The sequence below is a fragment of the Salvelinus alpinus genome, chromosome 13 (assembly GCF_045679555.1).
Source record: "Salvelinus alpinus chromosome 13, SLU_Salpinus.1, whole genome shotgun sequence".
Classification (NCBI taxonomy): Eukaryota; Metazoa; Chordata; class Actinopteri; order Salmoniformes; family Salmonidae; genus Salvelinus; species Salvelinus alpinus.
Genome location: NC_092098.1, coordinates 11,192,079 through 11,211,838, shown reverse-complemented (window position 1 = coordinate 11,211,838; position 19,760 = coordinate 11,192,079). Strand labels below are relative to the sequence as shown.

The following is a 19,760-nucleotide window of genomic DNA, read 5'->3' as shown; positions in this document are numbered from 1 at the left end:
CACATACACATACTACACCACTGTAACACCACTAGTCACCTACTACACCAATGGCAACCTACTACACCACTGTAGCACCACTAGTAACCTATTACACCACTGTAACACCACTAGTAACCTACTACATAACTGTAACATCACTGGTAACCTACTACACCACTGTAACACCACTTGTCACCTACTACACGACTGTAACACATCTAGTAACCTATTACACCAATAGTAACATACTGCAACACTAAGACCACTAGTCACCTATTGCACCACGGTAACACCACTAGTCACATACTACACCACTGTAACACCACTAGTCACCTACTACACCAATAGTAGCCTACTACACAACTGTAACATGACTAGTAGGTTACTACACCGCTGTAACACCACTAGTAACCTACTACACCAATAGTAACCTACTACACCACTGTAACACCACTAGTAACCTACTACATCACTGTACCATCACTGGTAACCTACTACACCACTGTAACACCACTAGTAACCTACTACATCACTGTACCATCACTGGTAACCTACTACACCACTGTAACATAACTAGTAACCTACTAAACCACTGTAACAGCACTAGTCATCTACACCAATAGTAACCTACTACACCACTGTAACACCACTACTAACCTATTACACCACTGTAAAACCACTAGTAACCTACTACACCACTGTAACACCACTAGTAACTTACTACTCCTCTGTAACACCACTAGTCACCTACTGCACCACTGTAACATAACTAGTAACCTATTAAACCAGTGTAATACCACTAGTAACCTACTAAACCACTGTAACAGCACTAGTCATCTACACCAATAGTAACCTACTACACCACTGTAACACCACTACTAACCTACTACACCACTGTAAAATCACTAGTAACCTATTACACCACTGTAAAACCACCAGTAACCTACTACACCACTGTAACACCACTAGTAACCTACTACTCCTCTGTAACACCACTAGTAAACTACTTCACCACTGTAACACCACTAGTCACCTACTACACACATGTAACACCACTAGTCACCTACTTCACCACTGTAACACCACAAGTAACATATTACACCAATGTAACATAACTAGTCACCTATTACACCACTGTAACAGCACTAGTAACCTACTGTACCACTGTAAAACCACTAGTAACCTAGTACACCACTGTATGACCACTAGTAACCTACTACACCACTGTAACCCCACTAGTAATCTACTACACCACCTTAACACCACTAGTAACCTGCTATAACAGTAGTAACCTACTAACTGACTATAACATCACTAGTAACCTGCTACACCACTGTAACACCACTAGGAACCAACTTCACCACTGTAACACCACTAGTAACCTACTACATCACTGTAACATCACTGGTAACCTACTACATCACTGTAACACCACTAGTAACCTACTACACCACTGTAACACCACTAGTAACCAACTTCACCACTGTAACACACTAGTAACCTACTACATCACTGTAACATCACTGGTAACTTACTACACCACTGTAACACCACTAGTCACCTACTACTCCTCTGTAACACATCTAGTAACCTATTACACCAATAGTAACCTACTGCAAAACTAAGACCACTAGTCACCTATTACACCACGGTAACACCAGTAGTCACCTACTGCACCACTAGTCACCTACTACACCACTGTAACACCACTAGTCACCTACTACACCACTGTAATATCACTAGTCAACAGACTACACCACTGTATCACCACTAGTCACATACTACACCACTGTAACACCACTAGTCACCTACTACACCAATAGTAGCCTACTATACAACTGTAACATGACTAGTAGGTTACTACACCGCTGTAACACCACTAGTAACCTACTACACCAATAGTAACCTACTACACCACGGTAACACCACTAGTAACCTACTACATCACTGTAACATCACTGGTAACCTACTACACCACTGTAACACCACTAGTCACCTACTACACAACTGTAACACTTCTAGTAACCTATTACACCAATAGTAACCTACTGCAACACTAAGACCACTAGTCACCTAATACACCACGGTAACACCAGTAGTCACCTACTGCACCACTGTAACACCAGTACTAACCTACTACACCACTGTAAAATCACTAGTAACCTATTACACCACTGTAAAACCAATAGTAACCTACTACACCACTGTAACACCACTAGTAACCTACTACTCCTCTGTAACACCACTAGTCACCTACTGCACCACTGTAACATAACTAGTAACCTACTAAACCAGTGTAACATCACTAGTAACCTACTAAACCAGTGTAACATCACTAGTAACCTACTAAACCACTGTAACAGCACTAGTCATCTACACCAATAGTAACCCACTACACCACTGTAACACCACTACTAACCTACTACACCACTGTAACAACACTAGTAACCTACTGCACCACTGTAGCATCACTAGTAACCTACTACACCACTGTAACACCACTACTAACCTACTACACCACTGTAACAACACTAGTAATCTACTACACCACTAGTAACCTACAACATCACTGTAACACCAATAGTAACCTACTGCACCACTGTAGCATCACTAGTAACCTATTACACCACTGTAATCCAATAGTAACCTACGACACCTCTGTAACACCACTACTAACCTACTACACCACTGTAACAACACTAGTAATCTACTACACCACTAGTAACCTACAACATCACTGTAACACCAATAGTAACCTACTGCACCACTGTAGCATCACTAGTAACCTACTACACCACTGTAACACCACTACTAACCTACTACACCACTGTAACAACACTAGTAATCTACTACACCACTAGTAACCTACAACATCACTGTAACACCAATAGTAACCTACTGCACCACTGTAACTTCACTAGTCACTTACTACACCACTGTAACACAACTAGTCACCTACTACACACTGTAACATCACTAGTCACCTTCTACACCACTGTAACATTACTAGTTACCTACTACACCTCTGTATAACCAGTAGTGACCTAATACACCACTGTAACACACTAGTCCCCTCTTACACCACTGTAACATCACTAGTAACCTACTACACCACTGTAACATCACTAGTAACCTATTACACCACTGTAACACCACTAGTAACCTATTACACCACTGTAACACCACTAGTAACCTACTACATCACTGTAACATCACTGGTAACCTACTACAGACTGTAACATCACTAGTCACCTTCTACACCACTGTAACATTACTAGTCACCTACTACACCTCTGTATAACCAGTAGTGACCTAATACACCACTGTAACACCACTAGTAGCCTACTACACCACTGTAACACCACTTGTCACTTATTACACCACTGTAACATCACTAGTAACCTGCTAGACCACCGTAACACCACTAGTAACCTACTCCTCCACTGTAACACCACAAGTAACATATTACACCACTGTAACATCACTAGTCACATATTACACCAATGTAACACCACTAGTAACCTACTGTACCACTGTAAAACTACTAGTAACCAAGGTACACCACTGTAACATCACTGGTAACCTACTACACCACTGTAACACCACTAGTAATCTACTACACCACCTTAACACCACTAGTAACCTGCTATAACAGTAGTCACCTACTAACTGACTATAACATCACTAGTAACCTGCTACACCACTGTAACACCACTAGTCACCTACTACACCACTGTAACACAACTAGTCACCTACTGCACCACTGTAACACCACTAGTAACCTACCACTCCTCTGTAACACCACTAGTAAACTACTTCACCACTGTAACACCACTAGTCACCTACTACACCACTGTAAAACCAATAGTAACCTAGTACACCACTGTATGACTACTAGTAACCTACTCCACCACTGTACCACCACGAGTAACCTACTCCACCACTGTATTACCACTAGTAACCTACTACACCACTGTAACACCACTTGTCATCTTCTACCCGACTATAACACCACTAGTAACCTATTACACCACTCTAACACCACTAGTCACTTATTACACCACTGTAACATCACTAGTAACCTACTACACAACTGTAACACCACTAGTCACCTACTACACCATTGTAACACCACTAGTCACCTACTACACCACTATAACACCCCTAGTCACCTTCTGCACCACTGTTACATTACTAGTAACCTACTACACCACTGTATCACCTCTAGTCACCTACTACACCGCTCTAATATCATCTGTCAACAAACTACACCGCTGTATCACCGCTAGTCACGTACTACACCACTGTAACATCACTAGTCACCTACTACACCACTCTAATATCATCTGTCAACAAACTACACCACTGTGACACCACTAGTCACCTACTACACCACTGCAACATCACTATTAACGTATTGCACCACTGTAGCACCTCTAATCACATACTACACCACTATAACAACACTAGTCACCAAATGTAACACCACTAGTAACCTACTACATCACTGTAACATCACTGGTAACCTACTAAACCAGTGTAACACCACTAGTAACCTACTACACCACTGTAACAACACTAGTCATCTACTACACCAATAGTAATCTGCTACACCACTGTAACACCACTAGTAACCTACTGCACCACTATAACATCACTAGTATCCTACTACACCATTGTAACACCACAATTCACCTACTATACCACTGTATCATCACTCGTAGTATACTACACCACTGTAACATCACCAGTAACCTACTGCACCAATTGTAATCTACTACACCACTGTAACATCACTAGTAGCGTACTACACTGCTGTAACACCACTAGTAACATACTACACCAATAGTAACCTACTACACCACTGTAGCACCACTTGTAACCTTCTACCCCACTATAACACCACTAGTCACCTACTACGCCATTGTAACATCACTAGTCACTTGCTACACCACTGTAACACAGCTAGTCACCTTCTACACACTTTAACATCACTAGTCACCTTCTACACCTCTGTATAACCAGTAGAGACCTACTACACCACTGTAACACCACTAGTCACCTTCTACAGCACTGTAACATCACTAGTAACCTGCTATACCACCGAAACCCCCATGTAACCTACAAAACCACTGGAACACCACTAGTAACCTACTACTCTTCTGTAACACAACTAGTAAACTACTTCACCACTGTAACACCACTAGTCACCTACTACACAACTGTAACACCACTAGTCACCTACTTCACCACTGTAACACCACTAGTCACCTACTTCACCACTGTAACACCACTAGTCACCTACTACACCACTGTAAAACCAATAGTAACCTAGTACACCACTGTATGACTACTAGTAACCTACTCCACCACTGTACCACCACGAGTAACCTACTCCACCACTGTATTACCACTAGTAACCTACTACACCACTGTAACACCACTTGTCATCTTCTACCCGACTATAACACCACTAGTAACCTATTACACCACTCTAACACCACTAGTCACTTATTACACCACTGTAACATCACTAGTAACTTACTACACAACTGTAACACCACTAGTCACCTACTACACCATTGTAACACCACTAGTCACCTACTACACCACTATAACACCCCTAGTCACCTTCTGCACCACTGTTACATTACTAGTAACCTACTACACCACTGTATCACCTCTAGTCACCTACTACACCGCTCTAATATCATCTGTCAACAAACTACACCGCTGTATCACCGCTAGTCACGTACTACACCACTGTAACATCACTAGTCACCTACTACACCACTCTAATATCATCTGTCAACAAACTACACCACTGTGACACCACTAGTCACCTACTACACCACTGCAACATCACTATTAATGTATTGCACCACTGTAGCACCTCTAATCACATACTACACCACTATAACAACACTAGTCACCAAATGTAACACCACTAGTAACCTACTACATCACTGTAACATCACTAGTCATCTACTACACCAATAGTAATCTGCTACACCACTGTAACACCACTAGTAACCTACTACACCACTGTAACAACACTAGTCATCTACTACACCAATAGTAATCTGCTACACCACTGTAACACCACTAGTAACCTACTGCACCACTATAACATCACTAGTATCCTACTACACCATTGTAACACCACAATTCACCTACTATACCACTGTATCATCACTCGTAGTATACTACACCACTGTAACATCACCAGTAACCTACTGCACCAATTGTAATCTACTACACCACTGTAACATCACTAGTAGCGTACTACACTGCTGTAACACCACTAGTAACATACTACACCAATAGTAACCTACTACACCACTGTAGCACCACTTGTAACCTTCTACCCCACTATAACACCACTAGTCACCTACTACGCCATTGTAACATCACTAGTCACTTGCTACACCACTGTAACACAGCTAGTCACCTTCTACACACTTTAACATCACTAGTCACCTTCTACACCTCTGTATAACCAGTAGAGACCTACTACACCACTGTAACACCACTAGTCACCTTCTACAGCACTGTAACATCACTAGTAACCTGCTATACCACCGAAACCCCCATGTAACCTACAAAACCACTGGAACACCACTAGTAACCTACTACTCTTCTGTAACACAACTAGTAAACTACTTCACCACTGTAACACCACTAGTCACCTACTACACAACTGTAACACCACTAGTCACCTACTACACCACTGTAACAGCACAAGTAACATATTACACCACTGTAACATCACTAGTCACCTATTACACCACTGTAACACCACTAGTCACCTATTACATTACTGTAACAACACTAGTCATCTTCTACATCAATAGTAACCTACTACACCACTGTAACACCACTAGTTACCTATTACATTACTGTATCATCACTAGTAACCTACTACACCACTGTAACACCACTAGTAACCTACTAACCTACTACATCACTGTAACACCGCTTTTTTAGACATTCTCTCATCTGTCAATGTGATTGTGCTACTATACACTGAGTGTACAAAACATTAAGAACACCTGCTCTTTCCATGACATAGACTCACCAGGTGAATCCAGGTGAAAGCTATGATCCTTTATTTATGCCACTTGTTAAATCCACTTCAATCAGTGCAGATGAAGGAGAGGAGACAATTTAAAGAAGGATTTTTAAAGTGGAACTGATTGCGTTTTAACTACTTTGCATGTATGAAACAAACAGACAATCAGCATATCAGTCAAACATATCAAATTCCCAGTTTATGTTACATAACCATCTTCATAAGAGGTTTTTAAAATAGATTATATTTGACTCAACATTCCATGATGTACACCAAGAAATTGTTGGCAGATTAGATGGATGCAGTTCAAAGCATGCTTAATGTAATTCACCAATACATTTCTTGATTGTCCAAAAAAGATTACCAGGTTGTAAATCACAGCTGGCCTGGTACATTGTTTGCTGCCTCCACTCTTGGTGTGCGTGAATTGGACCATTTTCCTATTTTCCTAACGAGTACTTCTGGGTGTCATGGAAAATGTAGGGACGTAAAAGTACATTATTTTCTTTAGGAAAATATAAATAGTAAATTAAAATACAGGTACTCCAAAAAAACTACTTAAGTAGTACTTTAAAGTATTTTTACTTAAGTACTTTACATCACTGAGAATAACTGATGAATTTACGCCAAACCTGCTGAATATTACCAGTGTCAGTCAACATATGCAAAAAAAAAAATCGTCACGAACTCTCTAGATAACATGTAAACAGCCTAGCTAACCAGCTCTGCTAGGGTGAGTAAAATGGTCAGAGTGAGGTGTTCCCTCATTTGTGTCTGGAATTAGCTAGATAGCAAGCTAGCCAACTTTAGCCAGGCAGGCAAGCTGCAGAAGGACGTGTAGGCTACAATTCCCCATTGTTTATCAATACAATTTTGACGGCCAACTAGCTGAAAAAGTTTGAGAGGGTTTATCTAAAGTTCCTTTGTTATATTTGAGCTAATCCTGCTCTGGTTAGCATTAGTTCTTGATCTTGTTGAGAGCCTACCTTTTTATGGTTGTTTGATCAATACGATTGTATGTTTCCCAAATGTAAGAGGACTCCCGTGGTATTGACATATTTGCAGAAATCCATTCAGGTGTATTTTGTGGCTTTTGGCGAATGCTTTCTAATGATCTAAAGTCAAGCTGTTACAACTGCCTGTAAACACACAGGCCAGTTCAAAGTGAATGATAGCAAGCCTATGTGGCAATGGCTTGTTTGTATAAAGGTCTACTGTAGCTCTGATTGGCTATGGTGCACCGGTCAGCGTAGACTCCAGTCCTGGATGAGACAGATGTTTTATTTACTGCAGTGTCTATTAATTGTCCAAACGCACGGCCGCGTTCCCACTCTATACTGGTATATAATTTATAATCACAAATGCCTTAGTATACGTAATTCTCAAACATTCTAAGAATTTATGAAAACGTGAAAATCACCATATCTAAGTGATCGCTTGTCAAAAAATGTTTTTAAAAACTGTGTCATTTTCTTCCTGGGGGTGTTTATGAACAGCTAAGATTTCATGTTGCTAAAATGCTGTCAGTTCCACTTTAAGCCTTGAGACAATTGAGACATGTATTGTGTATGTGTGCCATTCAGAGGGTAAATGGGCAAGGTAAAATATTTAAATGCCTTTGAACAGGGTATGGTAGTAGGTGCCAGGCACCGGTTTGTGCCAAGAACTGCAACGCTGCTGGGTTTTTCACGCTCAACAGTTTCCTGTGTGTATCAAGAATGGTCCACCACCCAAAAGACATCCAGCCAACTTGACAACTGTGGGAAGCATTGGAGTCAACAAGGGCCAGCATCCTTGTGGAACGCTTTCGACACCTTGTAGAGTCCAAGCCCCAACGAATTGAGGCTGTTCTGACGGCAAAAGGGTGTGCACTTCAATATTAGGAGGGTGTTCCTAATGTTTTGTACACTCAGTGTATGCTGACTACTGTATATTTCATTCTCTCTCACATCCACCCAGACATACACCCAGACAGGAACACAGACAGGAACACAGACAGGAACTCACAGGTCTGTTTTCTGATTTAGAAAGTAAAGAATCTATCTGAAATAGAAAGTTAAATAAATATCTGCACGCCAGTGAACCCAGATATTGTCTAGAGTTAACATACAGCAGCTCAGTCCACATGTAGGCTAGCTAGCTGTTCAATGGAATGACTGGTAAAAACCTCACATAGCAAAATCCCCTTTTGTGTCCTTTTGAGTTTTCTCCTCGCAGTCCAACTCTTAGGTCTTTCACATCAGTACTGAACTAGCGCTCATAATTTAGACGGAGTTTATGTAAATTAGGCTTTAGCCATGTTAACTGATCGATAAGTAGTCTCTAGGGCGCCTCAAATACCAAATAGGATCAGGCACCACCAGGGCCATATGGGAAGGACTGTAGAATGGCCATTTAATGTTTTCCTCACATCACATTTCAAAAGACGGGCCTACATATAGGACAGATTTTTCCATGCTACGCTGGGACAGATGCCTCTTACATACCAGAGTAAATGTATCATTTCTCTCAGTGAACGTGTGGCTTTGTGTATTTATGTGTGGGTAGTGTATGTTAATGTATAGACCTGCTGTGTGTGTTGTGTGAAGTAAGCGGCTGGGAGGGATAAGCATGGGAAGAGGAACAGCCATTCATCTAGGTGGTGACAGGTTTAGGTCAGATGATCCAGTGGTGCTGATACTGACTCTGAGTGGAGAGGAGAGGAGCTACCAAGCTTCCCTGGCTACTCCCTACAGGCTTCGTAGCCTATTTTTACATAATAGCTACACAGGCCACTGCACACTCAGCTCCCTCTTTCATACCTCGACACCTCTCTATATAAACTCAGCAAAAAAAGAAACGTCCCTTTTTCAGGACCCTGTCTTTCAAAGATAATTTGTAAAAATCCAAATAACTTCACAGATCTTCATTGTAAAGGGTTTAAACTCTGTTTCCCATGCTTGTTCAATGAACCATAAACAATTCATGAACATGCACCTGTGGAACGGCTTACAAACGGTAGGCAATTAAGGTCACAGTTATGAAAAGTTAGGACACTAAAGAGGCCTTTCTACTGACTCTGAAAAACACCGAAAGAAAGATGCCCAGGGTCCCTGCTCATCTGCGTGAACATGCCTTAGGCATGCTGCAAGGAGGCATGATATGGCCATACTGTGAGACGCCTAAGACAGCGCTACAGGGAGACAGGACGGACAGCTGATCGTCCTCGCAGTGGCAGACCACGTGTAACAACACCTGCACAGGATCGGTACATCCGAACATCACACCTGCAGGACAGGTACAGGATGGCAACAACAACTGCCCGAGTTACACCAGGAACGCACAATCCCTCCATCAGTGATCAGACTGTCCGCAATAGGCTGAGAGAGGCTGGACTGAGGGCTTGTAGGCCTGTTGTAATGCAGGTCCTCACCAGACATCACCGGTAACAACTACGCTTTTGGGCACAAACCCACCGTCACTGGACCAGACAGGACTGGCAAAAAGTGTTCTTCACTGACGAGTCGTGGTTTTGTCTCATCAGGGTTGATGGTCGGATTCACGTTTATCGTCAAAGGAATGAGCGTTACACCAAGGCCTGTGCTATGGAGCGGGATCGATTTGGAGGTGGAGGGTCCGTCATGGTCTGTTGCAGTGTATCACAGCATCATTGGACTGAGCTTGTTGTCATTGCAGGCAATCTCAACACTGTGAGTTACAGGGAAGACATCCTCCTCCCTCATGTGGTACCCTTCCTGCAGACTCATCCTGATATGACCCTCCAGCATGACAATGCCACCAGCCATACTGCTCGTTCTGTGCGTGATTTCCTGCAAGACAGGAATGTCAGTGTTCTGCCATGGCCAGCGAAGAGCCCGGATCTCAATCCCATTGGGCACGTCTGGGACCTGTTGGATCGGAGGGTGAGGGCTAGGGCCATTCCCCCCAGAAATGTCCGGCAACTTGCAGGTGCCTTGGTGGAAGAGTGGGGTAACATCTCACAGCAAGAACTGGCAAATCTGGTGCAGTCTATGAGGAGGAGATGCACTGCAGTACTTAATGCAGCTGGTGGCCACACCAGATACTGACTGTTACTTTTGATTTTGATCCCCCCCCTTTGTTCAGGGACACATTATTCAATTTCTGTTAGTCACATGTCTGTGGAACTTGTTCAGTTTATGTCTCAGTTGTTGAATCTTATGTTCATACAAATATTTACACATGTTAAGTTTGCTGAAAAATAAACGCAGTTGACAGTGAGAGGACGTTTCTTTTTTTTGCTGAGTTTAGCAGGGAGATCAGAAATAAGGGGAACTCATAATATACAGAACTACTATACAGTATCGGTTTAGGTGTGATGTTTTTTTGACGGGGTCCATTTCCTGACACGCTGCCTGCCTCTCACTGGGTTCTTGTGTGAAGGAGTTGACCCGTGTGCTTTAATGTTGTGGTTCCTTTCTTTCAGCACACTACCCCTCTGGAACCAAACCCAAATCAGCCCAGGGGGCCTTTAATAACCAAGGTCAGTGGGGTCATGCCGACATCACACTGACATCATATCATGTCTGCTGGAGACCACTGAGTTGGCCTGGGTGGGGCCAGAGGCAGGGGAAGGACTGAGCCCTATCTCTGGTCCAAGCTGATACAGCGTTTTCACATCGATAGTCCAATCTTATCACCATACACAGCCCTATTTGGTATAGATTTGGATCCTGTTGCCTTATCAGATTTGCGCATTAAAAGTTCAGCCAGATTTTATGGCCATTGCAGGAGACAGAGGGGAGTGTTTGTAGCTCAGTATGTAATAAGCATCACTAAAAGCCGAATTGGATCCAGTTCAAATGGCCATGGCAAATGTGGACTTAACTCAAGGCCCTTTAATTAACCCGTTCAAGGCCTGAATACATTATGCATAAGCCTTGAGCAAAACATCATAAACATGTTGCCAAACGCAGTATGTTATTGAACTAGTAACTGTTTTAGTGAGGGCATAACATGCCCATTTTCAGAATAAGCCCATCTGGCACTTCTGTCACCTTTGGGCCATGCCATTCCTCTCCTTAGGGGATGCAGCAGAGCAGGTGTCTCCTAAACACGTAAGTCTCTGCCAGAGAGAGAGTGGGCGAGAGGGGCGTTAGAGGGGAGGTGAGTGTCTGATGTGCTCTTTGGATGTGAAGGATTTTTGAATGCCCGGTGGCATTTCACACTAGCGCTGGCACGCACGCATCTAGCTGTGTGGGTGACTCTTGGTGCGTAAAGGTTAGGAAAACGGAGACAGACAGACACAGTGTGATCAGCTCTCAGCAGACAGGAAGGACAGACAGACAGTGCGATTAGCATTTACAGAGAGAGGAGGGTGGAGGTATAGAACGGTTGTGTGGTACTGAGAGGAAGGTGGAGGCACTGTGGAGTACTGAGAGCAGAGAGTGGAGGGGGAGTGGAGAGGGAGGGCAAGGAAGGCGAGGGAGGAGGGGAGGATGTCTAGGATTCTTTGTGGCTGTCGGCTTCATGCTTCACTGTTTACCCTGGTTAATGCAATGACCCAGAATAAACCACACGGCATACACAACTACTGTACATACAGCAAACCTCAATGCTTTACATACACACATTAGACTGCATGCCATACAAAGCTAGCACCAAACTACAGTACAATATCACCAAACTACAGTACAATGTCACCAAACTACAGTACAATGTCACCAAACTACAGTACAATGTCACCAAACTACAGTACAATATCACCAAACTACAGTACAATATCACCGAATTACAGTACAATATCACCAAACTACCGTACATAGAATTGCTGCACACACAGAAGTCACATAGACTGAAGCTCACTATGAAGCTACTCTTTGTACAACAGACACTACCAAACTGTCACCCAATCCCCCTTACTGAAAACATTGCAGCAACAGTGGACTTCGTGAAAGACACATATGTGGCCATAAATGACCATTTACAGTGTCCATGTTCCCATTGTGTAAGTCTGTTTGCATGAACGTCTGTTTCTTTGTCAATGCGGCCTTTCATGTGGAAGATACTACTGTAGTTACTGTGGCCTTTGTTTGTCTTATGCTCACACACTGTGTGTGTGTGTGTGTTTGTGTGTTTGTGTGATGTGTGTGTATGTGTTTGTGTGGTGTGTGTGTGTTTGTGTGGTGTGTGTGTGTGTGTGTGTGTGTGTGTGTGTGTGTGTGTGTGTGTGTGTGTGTGTGTGTGTGTGTGTGTGTGTGTGTGTGTGTGTGTGTGTGTGTGTGTGTGTGTGTGTGTGTGTGTGTTTGTGTGTATTTCTCTCCACAGAAGGTTGCAGGATGATGAAGAAGAAAAGTCCAGGTCAGATCCGGCGCAGCAAGTCTCCTGCTGAATCGAGTGAGCTCATTATTGTCTGATCTATAATGTGACTGCCCATGGAAGCCCACACCCGACATAGACTGGCTTCATCACATAGACTGTTACAGAGTTACTACTACTCACCCACTTACTCTCAGCATCCAGCCACCCTGATTCTAAAAGCAGCTAGATTTAAACCAACTGATATGGATGCATGTGGTTATTATTGTTTTTACATGTCATTAATATGATGTGAGTTTTTTCTGTTGTTTTGATTTGGTTTCATTTCTTCTTCTTTTTTTATGTTGAATTATACTTTATGTCTGTAATCTGCATGTTGTTGTCCAGGATTGCATTGCTCAGACAGGGTTTTTAAACGCTGGTGCTCATTGTCTGTCCTGTGAGTGAGACAGTGAGTCAGACAGTGTTTACTGGTGGGAACTGTCCTCTAATCGTAACACAGCACCTCCTGCACGGCGCACCACCCCAAACCCCCACTAATACATAGAAATGGGGACACAAAAAAATCCAGCCTTTGTTTGATCAGGATAATCTGAACAGATTACGAATCACAAAATGATACTAATCCAGCTCTGTTGTCCTTAAGCATTGATAACAAATATGAAATATGAAAAGAAAACAACGGTAGTGGAGGATTGTAAACATCTGTCTGTAGCGCTTAGAGCGGTTATTATCCTTGGCGTACGCTGTCTGTGTCAAAGAGAGGGCCAACGAGATGTACAGAGGTTTGAAGAGAACACTCAGGAAGGAGCAGCAGTCTCCCTCAGCTCTAACTACTAGACCAGTTGTAACCACTGATTATACAGGTCAGAGGGTTCACTACATGGGTCAAGGGATTAGGGCATGAGAGACCGTTAATTAGGCACTTTATTCTCGCACCTTGAACAACTAAACATCAATTCATCCAGTAGGCTAAAACACACACACACGCACCAGGTGCTACCCTAGATGACGTGTCAGGCTGGGGTGTAGTGTAGAATGCTGCTTGGTGTCCCCCTGTCACCCTGTGTCACTCCACAGTGAGTTGGCTGGCTAGTCTGGCTGGTGGTGGGTGGATGTGAGGTCAGTGTGTCCTCCCAGCCAGACTCTGCTGCCCGACTCCCTCTCTCAGTGCTCTTGAATATTTCAGTGAGAGCTGGTGTGGGTCGGGGGAGGGCTTGCCCTTAAAGGCAGCAGATGGACAGCCAAGAGGCTAGTATTTCTCCTAATGTATCCAAGGTTAAGCAGCCTCTTTACAGTCAAGACATGAGAGTAGGTTGGCCACCCGGGTGGGTGATGGATCAGGAGGGGTGGGGAAACACTTAGGGTAGAGGGTCCTCAATTTTACACCGCAGTCAGACACATTATCAAAATGGTACACTGTTAAATGACACCATCACACTGTTTTCTTTTTGGTTTTTCATTATTGTACATGTAAGTCATCCAACATATACCCTTTTAACAATCATACAGTTTTGCATTGAGTACTGATACACTGATTGCTTAGCTTTCATAGTTTCAGACATGGATGGAGGCAGAAATACTGTATGTTGCTGTTGTTAGGACTTGGTCTGAAATGGTTTCCTGTATATTTCTTATATGTTTATTAGGCTGCTTACTGATATGGTTTCTACCTGTCGAGCATGCTTTCCCTCTTATACATCTACCCCAATATTAACCCCTATACCCCAATATACCCTAATATTAACTCCTATACCCCAATATACCCCAATATTAACCCCTATACCCCGATATACCCCAATATTAACTCCTATACCCCAATATTAACCCTTATCCCCCAATATACCCTAATATTAACTCATATACCCCAATATACCCCAATATTAACTCCTATACCCCAATATACCCTAATATTAAACCATATACCCCCTTTCCCCCGGGGTGGTTTGGGTTTTACTATTTTATTAACACTTTTGTTTTGTTGTTTGTTTGTTTTGTTTTATTTCAAATGTTTTGTTCTTTTGAAATAAAAGCCATGTTTTCAGTTATCTGTGGTGCATGTTTCTGTTTAACCCCTGCTTCAAAATCGGATTCATATTGAAAGACTGGAATCAGACTAACAGTTGGCTGTATGTGACAGGAGAAGTTAAGCTCCTGGCCATTATACTGTCATACAGCATATATAGCACTACCTATCCCTCCCAGCCATAGACCAATCTTCTGAAATAGGCTATGGACTAGAATAGATGAAGCATATCTGTATTGCCTTCCCCACCTAGTTCTGTACATACTGCTTTCATGTCATTCTCTCTACATGACACTGCTACATTTGAGGCCTTTCTTGGCTTTTTAGTTTTGTTTTCCTGGTTTTAGTTAAATAGACTGGATGACTGGATTTAGGTCTGGATGAAGATATGAACTTCATTGCATTGGAGTTGGCTTCATCTGCAAAGCTCTTGCTCCACTGTGCCTGTTTACAATTCAGACTGGAAGAGAGGCTAACCATCTGTTTCAAAGTCTTTCCTTAAGGATTCTGTTTTTCTCTTCAAGACAAAAGCCTTTTAAAAAGTCTTACTACACTAACTACGACACATCACACCACTCTCAGATGTAAACACTGTCAAGGCCAGGGGTATCCTAGCAACCTGCCAGGGCTGTAGAGCAATGGCCAAATGTCCTCCAGCAGAGAGGAACAAACAGGGACCCGGTCAGTCAGTCAGCCGCCCAGAGAGACTCTGTCTACAACCAAGTGAGGGCAAGGCCCAGGAATGGCCCTACTCTGGGGCCAAGGAGTCCTGGCATACACACTGTCTAATTCACTGGTCTCTCTCTCTCTCTCTCTCTCTCTCTCTCTCTCTCTCTCTCTCTCTCTCTCTCTCTCTCTCTCTCTCTCTCTCTCTCTCTCTCTCTCTCTCTCTCTCTCTCTCTCTCTCTCCATTTACCTTTCGTATTCTCTCTCTTTACACCTCCCTTTCTTTCTCGCTCCGTTTGGGTTCTCACAGCCAATGGGACGGGCTCCAGCAGCCAGCTCTCCACCCCAATTTCCAAGCAGTCCCCCACCTCCACCCCCAACAGCCCAGGCATCCACCGCAAGCAGAAGGTATCCCATTCACTACACTACCTAAATACCACTACCTATCCCTCCCTCTCTCTTTCCCCTCTCTCTCTTTCCCCTCTCTCTCTTTCCCCTCTCTCTCTCTCTCTCTCTCTCTCTCTCTCTCTCTCTCTCTCTCTCTCTCTCTCTCTCTCTCTCTCTCTCTCTCTCTCTCTCTCTCTCTCTCTCTCTCTCTCTCTCTCTCTCTCTCTCTCTCTCTCTCTCTCTCTCTCTCTCTCTCTCTCATACTGCCTTCTCTCTCTCACCCCCCCCTCTCTCTCAAACTGCACCTACAAGCCCAATAGCTTAGCTCAGAACTCATTGAAGAGGATGTGTCCCCTAGCTCATTCAGATAATGATCCTCCATGTTTTTCCCTGTAGGATCTCTACCTGCCCCTATCTCTGGATGATGATGATTCTCTTGGGGAGTCCATGTAGAGCCTCCTGTCTGTCAGCTGCTGCCTGCCTACCCGTCTCCCCCTGGCCTGCCACTCGGAGGTATCTCTGGTGCTCTCCACCTTCACAAACGGCCAGCGTCCTCTAGTGTACTATCCGGGAGGACTTCTCCATTTGATCTCTCCCTGGTGCCACGTGCTATGTCTATCTGACCTTGGCCACCACGGCTGTTCCACCTTTTGCTGCTTGAGAATTCACCACTAGATCTTGTTTTTTATATCCTATGTTGTTAAGAATGTATATGCTGGGCGTATACGACAATGATGTACGAATTACTGCATCTAACAAATTCGCCAAATCCTTCTATTGTGTGAAAGTCCAATGGTTCCTCTTCTGCTCTCAGAAGGGGCACATCATTTACTAACAAGCAATTTCAAAGATGCAGTTCCCACAATGTAACTACAAAAGTGTATTTTTCCCCAGTTGAAAACCATGCATTCTGATATAGGGCAAATCACACATTTCTACGATTTTCCCAATTCAAGTGCACAATTCCAAGCAGCAAATGGACTATTTCTCTGGGGTGTAGTAGTCAGTAGTCAAGTTTTGCTCATAATGTCCCTCTTTGTCCTCTCTCTTTCTGTGCTATGGTTCAAGCTGTTAAAAGTAATGAGAACATTTTTAGGGGAAGGCGCTTTAGCCGTGAGAGGTGAATGTCCTCCTTTTCATCTACTGTAAATACTGTGTATAGCCATTGCAACATCCCAGCTAATGCCTAACATTCATAACTATGCTTTCATAAAACGTCAGTACAACGCCTGCCAAACGTTGAGTCAACATAACATGTTTTCTGTGCATCATCTATCTATGAGGTCTTCAAAAACTGCAAGGCACAGTGGAGCCAAGCAGCTTTGAAACCATGGGCATATAGAGTAGGGGTACTGGGGGAAGTTCTATTAGTGTGTACAAACCAACCAAAGCCAGAAAAATATTGGCCCTTTTTAAAACAAACAAGCACATCCTTTTTGGTTTTTATTAAATAACAGTTTAGGATTCTTAAATGTGTTTTGGTGATGATTATTTGAACTCCTTTTTGTGACTGATTCTAAGATGGAGACGTCAATGGAGATGTGATGAAGCCAGGTGTACTTATATTGAGGCAAGTTTAGAATAAATGATCCTTACAATAAAAAAATGTCAAAGCCAAAGTATATATTGTATCAAGCAAAGTGGAAATCTAAAATGTAGATCATCTGTAGTTCCCCCAGTGGAGACGTACCTGTCTGCTACTGTACTGTACTGTCTGCTTGTTACTGGGGCCTCCCATGAGACCATTCTAACCAGACCATGTCCATGTAGGGTAAATAGATTTTCACCAGCACAGAAAACAGTAAGTAGAGCTTCTCACATTTTGCATGGCTAGATCTTTTTTCTTAGTGCTTATTGATTGAATACAAAGTTTAGATAGGAGGAAATTGAATTGTTTGTTCGGGGGAAAAAAGTATTATTAAAAAAAACAAAGTAATATATATGTCTAAAACATTGTTCCTTTTCTTGACGAATGACACATGAATGGTTATAGTAACGTCATGTTCCTAGAGAGGATGTCCGGCGAAATCTGATTAACACATCGTTGTGTTATAGTGCAGGCGTAGGGACATTTTTCTGTGGCAGTCGTCCCAAAGAATAGTGTGAAATACTAGACCAAGTATTACGTATGTAAGGTATTTACGTATGTAAAGTGATCCAGTGTGAACCTCTCTCTGGATCTGACCCGAATCGGACCCAAATGAGCAGCACAGCACACTCTCGACTACTTACACCCGCCATCTGCAGGGAGTGATGTCACTGTGATGTCAGCACTACAGCTGCATGTCCACTTTTACATCTTCTGGGAATCAACACTTTGTAAAATAAAAGTCTTTTCTGGAGAATTCAGTTCTACTTTATCTCACCAGCTGTTCAATATCTTGTCTCTTTGCCCCAGATTTTCTACAGCTTAACATTAACAGTGTCAGTCGGTTGTTTTGTGTGAAGCCGCCACCACCATATAATACAGGAGGTGTGGGCCAAACTCTCACCTCCAGTGGTGCCTTTTTTTTTTTGATTGCCGTCTTTTGATATAAAAAAACAACAAAAAAACAGGAAAACTAAGACATGTCCTCTTTGTTAACAAACTGTTTGTAAAGCATTTTTAAATGTCTTGAATTGTAGAGCTGCCATCAGCGCAGTGGGATCTCTCATACATTGTTTTGTAGAATGCCAGGGTAACTATATCATAGTGCAAACGTACTCTCTTTCTGTTCTCTTTGAATGCATCTCTGATGGAATGACTTGGGGTTACTGGGAAATGTACAACGTCCTCTTTAATGGTGTTTTTGCAATGTCACAGTGGCTTGTTTCAGTGCTTCACTCTATGTATTAACCAATTCCCTTTTTCAATTAAAAGAGTTGTATTCCACCTCCCGTTCTGGCTGTACTCAAATGATGGCTGTTCGCTCAGTCTTAACTGAACAACACAATTTTACATTTCTGTCTCATTGTTTGAGTCACACCACTGCCACACAGTACCAATCCATATTCACATCCATGAATCGTATCATGATGAAGTCACATCACAGTCCATCTCCAATCTGTTTTTGATCATTACTAGGCGCGGTCTGTGTTGCAATGGATCCTACTGTGTAATATTTGCAGCAGTTCCTCTTAGCTGTATTCTGAAGACATGCAACCGTCGGTGAATTTAGAAAGGAATTTTAAGTGATCATATCACCCTTTAAAAATAGCAAGGGAAACAACTGCGATACGTTACCATGGTAACACAATACAAGCCCTATCCTATACCTATGTCCCTTGGTACAGGTTTTGGGGATGTATTTGACGGTGTCCATGTGAGTGTATTTTATTCTGTGTGTGTGTGTGTGCATGCGCGCGTGGATG

At 42.8% G+C, this 19,760-nt stretch overlaps 1 protein-coding gene across 2 annotated transcripts in view; it reads left to right on the top strand.

Annotated features, from left to right (window-relative positions):
• LOC139537052 (neuronal migration protein doublecortin-like) overlaps nt 1-19,281 on the top strand; it is a 72,113-nt gene extending 52,832 nt beyond the window's left edge. Inside the window, exons 5-8 of one of the 2 annotated variants that reach the window (XM_071337890.1) lie at nt 11,499-11,555; nt 13,340-13,408; nt 16,333-16,430; nt 16,806-19,281. In XM_071337890.1, the coding sequence (XP_071193991.1) occupies nt 11,499-11,555; nt 13,340-13,408; nt 16,333-16,430; nt 16,806-16,862 (281 nt within the window). In that variant the 3' untranslated portion in view covers nt 16,863-19,281. The remainder of the gene's footprint in view (nt 1-11,498; nt 11,556-13,339; nt 13,409-16,332; nt 16,431-16,805) is intronic. The other variant, XM_071337891.1, reaches the window with a different exon arrangement.
• Nucleotides 19,282-19,760: the final 479 nt, after the last annotated feature.